This window comes from Mustela nivalis, assembly GCF_964662115.1.
Source record: "Mustela nivalis genome assembly, chromosome: 4".
NCBI classification, from domain to species: Eukaryota; Metazoa; Chordata; class Mammalia; order Carnivora; family Mustelidae; genus Mustela; species Mustela nivalis.
The window spans coordinates 144327716-144334387 of NC_139023.1; the positions used below are offsets into that span (position 1 = coordinate 144327716).

Below are 6672 nucleotides of genomic sequence, written 5' to 3' on the forward strand. Positions count from 1 at the left end.
AATGGGTGAGAAGGTATCTTTAAACCAGGATTAAAATTTTTAAACTCTGTATATCATAGGATGAAATTTCTTTGTGCCAGACCACCATTAGATTCCACCAACTTTGGTGTCTGATTGAGTGATAGGAAGGGAGCAAAAAGTCTACTCCTTCTAACCACCCAGAATTTCTTCCTTAACCCACGCTGCCTACTGCAAATACAAGTTTGTGTAAAGGTTATGGAAGTGGAGGACAAGAATGAGAGAGAGACAGAGATGTACTTTATTTCATAACCCAGTAACCGAGGTGCTTCCTGCTCTGGTTAAGCCACTGCTCTCCAGGGCTGGTGAATGAACTGAGAATTATGGTGGCCCAGCCCCTAGGTCTAAACTAGAGTGTCCTACTCCCAGAAATAGGCCTCTTGCCACACCCAGTCTCCCAGTGTTACTGAAGACTAAATTGAATTTCTTTCCTCCTTTTCTCAACTAATGCCTCTGCTCACAAAGAATCTCTTTGCAGAATTATTGCAGATCTGGAATAGAGATTCCAAGAAATGTATTTAGAGCCAAATATCACAATCTCATCTTGGACAGAAAAGCAAAGCACCCTGTGAGATGAGCTCTAGCTATTAGAAGACTATTATAAACCCTGTTCTTTTACACCATCCTGGAGAAACACCTCCTCAAAATTCCAAATCACACTATGATAACAACTCTATAATAAGCCATCAAAATGTTTCTGCTTTTAAAAAATCCCCCATCAAAATAATTCCATGTAAATGATTGAAAACAGCATCACATTTTAAAAGCCATTTAATTTTAATAGTATGTTTTAATGAAAAAAGCAGCATACTTTGCCAATAAAACATTAAAATCATCTTTTCAGTGAAAGACAATCAAACAACACCAAAAATAACTTAATACATTACCATTGTAAATAAACCATCTATTAACAAAAAAACAAGAAACCAGCTCATATACAGAACTTAAGACTTCAAAGAGCCTCAAATGGAACAGCAATACAGCAAAATTTGTAAGAATATATCTATATGTGCATCATTTGAATGGAATATTTACAATAGATAAGGTACCAGTCACCATGTACCTAATTTCTTTTTGTTCCAAAAGAATTCTACCAAACAATGTGAATTTACAAGCAGTGCACTGTCTTTCTTATAGTTCAGATTAGTTTCTCTACAAACAAACCTCCAAAAGGAAAAACTGAAGAATTCTTGTAAATGTTAAAATGTAGTCAATAAAGCAGTTCAAAACAAGATGATTGAAATACCTTGGTGAAATCTTAGCATCTGGAAGGGCAAACACCAAGTGGCAAATGCACCTAAAGCTAGAAAATGATGCATCATAGTCATGCTTCCAACTGCTTCACTTCTTCTCTTCCATTAGAGGTGTGTGTGTGTGTGTGTGTGTGTGTGTGTAAGGGTGAGTGAGAGAGCATGTGTAGTGGGGACAATGTGGGAATCCCCATTAAATATGTAACAAAGTAAACAATACTTTAGACAGTGAATCAGGTCTACACAATTAAGACATCCATTACTGAGTGTCGACTCACAAATCAGAACACTACCAGTAAAAACAAAGAAAAAACAATCATCATTCAAAGTGAGAATATACAAATGGGCCAAAGGAACACAGTATAAGAGGAAAGCCATAAAAATTCAGTGAACTCATGAAACATAAAATTGTTTAACTCCACTAGCCATACATTTCCCCCGTTTGTTAGACTAAAGAAGTTTAATTAATTAGAATGTGCACAAATTAAGTTGCTAGAGAGATAAATTAATAATTTACAGAGGGTTGTTGGCAATAATCTAATAATAGCTTTCAAGATCAGTGAACACAGCAGGCGCGACTCCTTTCTTAAGCATTAACACTTCAGAGAAGGAAGAAGGGGGTAAGAACCACAATAAAAATATATATATAATATACAGTGTAAATGCAGAAAATCTGCCATCTTTTTTAAATTCAAAATACTTTAGAGATGTCTCTATCACATTAAGCATCAACTCTACTTTAAAGTTTCAGTCCTGAATCGATTTCTATTTCTGAAAAATAGCTGCAAAGTGTACTTTTAAACTTGAACAAGGGTGATGTCTTTAGAAATAAAAACAAATCTTACTTGATCATTTTGGGGGCCTTTTAAAAGGCTGTCTCGTCTGCCTTTCTGCAAACAGCCAGCTCCAGACTTCTTGGGAAGAAGCCGAGGTGCCTTTTCCGGACGGGGTGGGGTTAAAAGGGACAACTTTGCTACAACTTGACAAATCCCTTCTTTTGTTTTTCTCTCCTTTGAGAAATGGTTTCACATTCTCACCGGGCTTGGGCTCATTTGCTCGCTCGTTCGCTCGCTCTCCAATCCTCGCTTTCTCCTTATTCACATTTACTGGAATTGTTTCTGGTAGCCAAAGGTGGAAAGAAAAGAGGCAGGAAAGAGAGAGGGAGGGAAAACAGGGGATGAGGAGGGGCTGTCCCTGGAGAGGCCGAGGGTCTCCTAAATGCCCGCAGAATATTTCATTCTTTTCTGTTTCTGCCTCTGGTTGCAGAACCAGACGCGCACCACATTTTTCTTAAGGTCCAGCTTCTCCGCGATGGCAGCAATCTTCTCCGAGGAGGGCCTCGGCTGGATGGCGAAGTAGGCTTCCAGCGAACGCTTCTCTGGCGCGGCGATAGAGGTGCGCTTGCGCTTCTTCTCCGCGCCGTTGAAGAGCTCGGGCTTGGTGAGCTTTTCGCGGTGCGACTTCTCGGCTTCCTCGAGCCACGCTTGCAGGATAGGTTTGAGCGCGATCATGTTGTTGTGCGACAACGTCAGGGACTCGAACCTGCAGATGGTGCTCTGGCTAAGGGAGCCCACGCCAGGGATCTTGAGGTTGGCCAGCGCGGAGCCCACATCGGCCTGGGTCACCCCCAGCTTGATGCGTCGCTGCTTGAAGCGCTCCGCGAATGCCTCCAGGTCCCGGGGGTCGGCGTCCACGTCGCTCATGCAGCCCATGTGTGAGGGCAGCCCATGCGCGTGGGCCATACTGAGCGCTGCTTGGTGCATGGGGTTCATGGTAGCCATGTGCGGCGCGTGAGTTGGCGTGGACACTACGGCGCCGTCGGGGCCAGCCATGGCACCCAAGGCCAGCCCGGGACTCAGGTGCTCCAGCAGCTCGCCCTCAAGCGCCTGATGCGGCTGATGGTGGTGGTGGTGGTGGTGGTGGTGGTGATGGTGCGTGCCCGCCAGCGCGGATGGGTGCGAGATGGGCACCGACGAAGAAGAGGCAGCCGACGTGCACGGGATGGTGTTCATGGTGTGGTAGGTGGCGTCCGGCTTGAAGGGGCTGTGGTGGGGCGGGTGGTGGTGGTGGCTCTTGCTCTGGGAGACGATATCCACGGCCGCCAGAGCCTCGGCTCGGGCCAGCAGACTCTCATCCAGCCCGCCGAATATATTGCTCTGCAATTGCAAGTAAAAGGCACACATTACGCTCAGCAGGGAATTGTGCGCACTCTCTCCGGAAGCCCCGGCACAGCGCTCTACAATACCGCCGCGCCTACAACATTCCCAAAACGTTGAAATAATAATAATAACAATAACAATAATAATAATAATAATAATCCTGAAAGTAGCAGGTGAGGCGGAGAGGAGGGAAGTCACTGAGAAAAACCAAGCGTGCACGAGGAGAAGGAAAGTGAGCCTGCAAACAACACAACACAACATGCGCACAGGCAACATCCCAGGTCATAAAAATTAATATGAAAGAAAAGACCCGCTGAATACATAAGAGAGAGAGGGGGGAAATTGGTTGGAGGTGTGGGGTGATTTGCTGTGCAGACATGAAAAAAACATCAAGCAGATAAAGGGGGCTGTCAAAATGTGCCTTTAAGCGGTGATTATGCAGAAATACGCACCGGTGGGGTTGGAAGACACGCTCTCCGCATCGCCTCGGAGCCCCCGCCGCTGCTGCCGCTGCTGCCACTGCTACTGGAGCTGCTGCTACGGCCTCCGCCGCCCCCGCCACTGCCACCACCGCCGCCAGCATTGCTCGAGCTGCTAGGGGAGCTAGCTGAGGGCGCCGCGGGCGCGGAGGAGCCGGGCGAGGCGCTGTGCAGTGCCGAGTACTTGGGTTCCACGTGCAGGCTGCCGCTGTGCGGCATGCTGAACGCCTGCTTGCTGTTCAGGGACATCATCATCATCTTCCCGGTCCGCCCGGGCGCTCTTCCGTAGCGCACTCACAGGTCCCGTCTGCCAGGACCCTCTTAAGAAGTGCTGGGTGAGCGCAGGAGCAGGGAAGGGCAGTGCAAAGTTGCGCTCTCCCGCCACCACTCCCAGCTCTGTGCTCCTTGCCGGGACTATGCGCTCTTCCTCTGGCTCCGCCGTCAGATTAAGGGTTTGCTGGGCTCCGCTAGGCGCTGGCTGCAGACCTGGGCGCCCGCAACTGCCCCTGCGCCTCGCGGCCGCTGAGTTATACTCCCCTCTCCCAGCGCCTGCCCCTACCCCCGCCCTCTCTCCCTCCCTCCCGCGCGCCTCCGCCCTCCTTGCCAGTAAGTGCCGGTTTCTCCTGCTTGGATTCTCGCGTCGCCCCTTCTCTCTCTTTGCTCGCTCCTGAGTTGGGTCCGTTCAGCTCTCCAGATACCCGCCTCCCTCTCCCCGCTGCGCCCTCCACCTCCCTTCCGGCCCCCTCCCGCGTGTTGAGGCCTCCGCCCCTTCCCGGCGCCCCGCAGCTCTCACTTTCTTTAGTGTCCCCGATCAACCCCACCCCACTGTCTAGGTCTGCGCTCCAGTCGCCGGGCAGTCCCTAAAAGCCGGCCTCCAGCCCCTCCTGTTTCTTCCGCCTAGTCTCCGCCACGCCGGGAAAGAAACTCTTAAATAAAAAGTTGAGGGCAAACCAGCGTTGGGTGGGTTGTTTTTTCCCCAGGCTAGTAGGAACGTCTTACCTGGCTGCTTCCCCCCTCCTGCTTACCGCTAAGTTCCAGGCCTCCACCCCCACTGGGCCCGCCCCTCCCCGCAGCGCAGGTGACCCCGATCTCCGACTCCCCGCGGTAGGAGAGTACGCGGAAACCGCCACGGACCCAGCTACTTCGCGCTGCTGTGCGCTTCCGCCAGGTGCAAACCTCAGTTGGCGCTCAGCGCGGCGCCCCCTCGGCCGGGCGGGTGCCTGGTGCCGAAGAGACATGGGGTCGAACGACAGGGCTGCAGGGCTTTCTCTCACTCGGTTTCTCTCAGCTCTCAGCGGATTGGACGGCCACGGAGCCAGCTCGGGTCGCCTATGCGCATGCGACTCCCCCCCCTCTCCAGCCCTGTCTACTCCCCCCCACCTTACCTCCCCGCCAGCCGACATGCACTCCTCTCCACCCTCTTTTCTCTTCCTCCGGATATTCCTCCTCCTCTTCCCAGTATCCAAGTTCAGCGTGAGTTGGGTCTTGGGCGGCTCCATTGGTAAATCCTGCCACTCATTTTATTATTCTTCATTAGCCACAATCAAAAGAGGAAGGGGCAACTGATGGAGGGAGAGGCAGGGCCAGAGATCACAGAGCGCATGTGCTGCTGAATACCCACCCCCCCAACATACACATACGCACACACACGCCCTCGGGGGTTGGCACAAACCCCACTTATCTTCATTTCCACAGCCGCTCAGTGCAGAGAGCCTATTTTTAGCCAACACTTTGCTCGCACTTTTGTCCCAGTGTGGACCACTCTTCTTAGACGTGGACACACTCTTAGTTCCGATTGTAAAAGCAGGAGACAACCTGTCCTACACACGCGCGCGCGCGCGCACACACACACACACACACACACACACCCTCCTCTCCTTCCCGCTCCAATCTTATATTTCCCTTGATGTTAGGGGCTGCTGTCACCTCCCCAGAGCGCGGAAGGAGCAGAGTATAGGCGAGGGTGAGAAGGCCCTGAGACCCGGACACTGGAGTCTGCGGGTGGCCTGACCCAGACTGGGGTGACTGGGAGCAGGTGCAGGCACACGGTGCCTGGGGAAAGCGAGCAGGTGCGAGAGCAGGCGGCAGGCCTGAGAGGCGCTGGCGCGCGCTGGGACAAAACAGAGTGGAAAGGAGCGTGGCGAAGAGGGGCCCTCGAGTGGTCTGGGCCCGGAAGCCCCGAGGTTGCAGAGAGCAGGGGGCCGCGGTTCACCCATGACCTCAACCGACTGGCATGGCTGGTTCAAGTTGGGAGCACAGCGCTCCGGAGTCGCCAAAGAACACTGGGAAGGCCGCGCACGGCGAGCTCTGTCCACGGTCCTTAACCCCTCTGCGCTTTCCTGCGCTATCCCCAGACTTGCCTTTTTCCTCCTCTATGTGGAGGAAAATAAATAGTAGCAGAAGGAGATTCCTACCAGCACTGCTCCCGAGCATGAGACCGGAGAAGTCTAGACATGAGACTGGGCAGGGGGTGTTGACATGAATGAATGTGGCTTGCGCTGGACGGTTCAAGTAAATGCTTAGGTGTTTAATTTCTACCTCGACAACAGCCACGGTAATTTTCAAAGAAATAAAAAAAATGACATTGTACAGCTCTCACTGTCTCAAGCTTCGAGAAATGAAATAAATCAAAGTTAAAAGCTTGAGTATCATTTAATTATAGTGCGAATAGCGCTTTGAAAGAAGTAGAACAACATCTCTAAACAAATTATGACTGGGCCAGGAAGGAATTATTAGATTGAAATTTCATTTAGGCTCGGGAGACAC

General features: G+C 51.0%; 1 protein-coding gene across 1 annotated transcript; it reads right to left on the minus strand.

The window, feature by feature from the left end:
• Nucleotides 1-1938: 1938 nt before the first annotated feature.
• On the minus strand, nt 1939-4164 carry POU4F2 (POU class 4 homeobox 2; the record flags this gene model as incomplete). The annotated part of the gene is made up of 2 exons (XM_082727443.1): nt 1939-3424; nt 3880-4164. The coding sequence occupies 2 exons, from the start codon at nt 4162-4164 to the stop codon at nt 2483-2485; spliced, it is 1227 nt and encodes a 408-aa protein (XP_082583569.1). The 3' UTR covers nt 1939-2482.
• Nucleotides 4165-6672: the final 2508 nt, after the last annotated feature.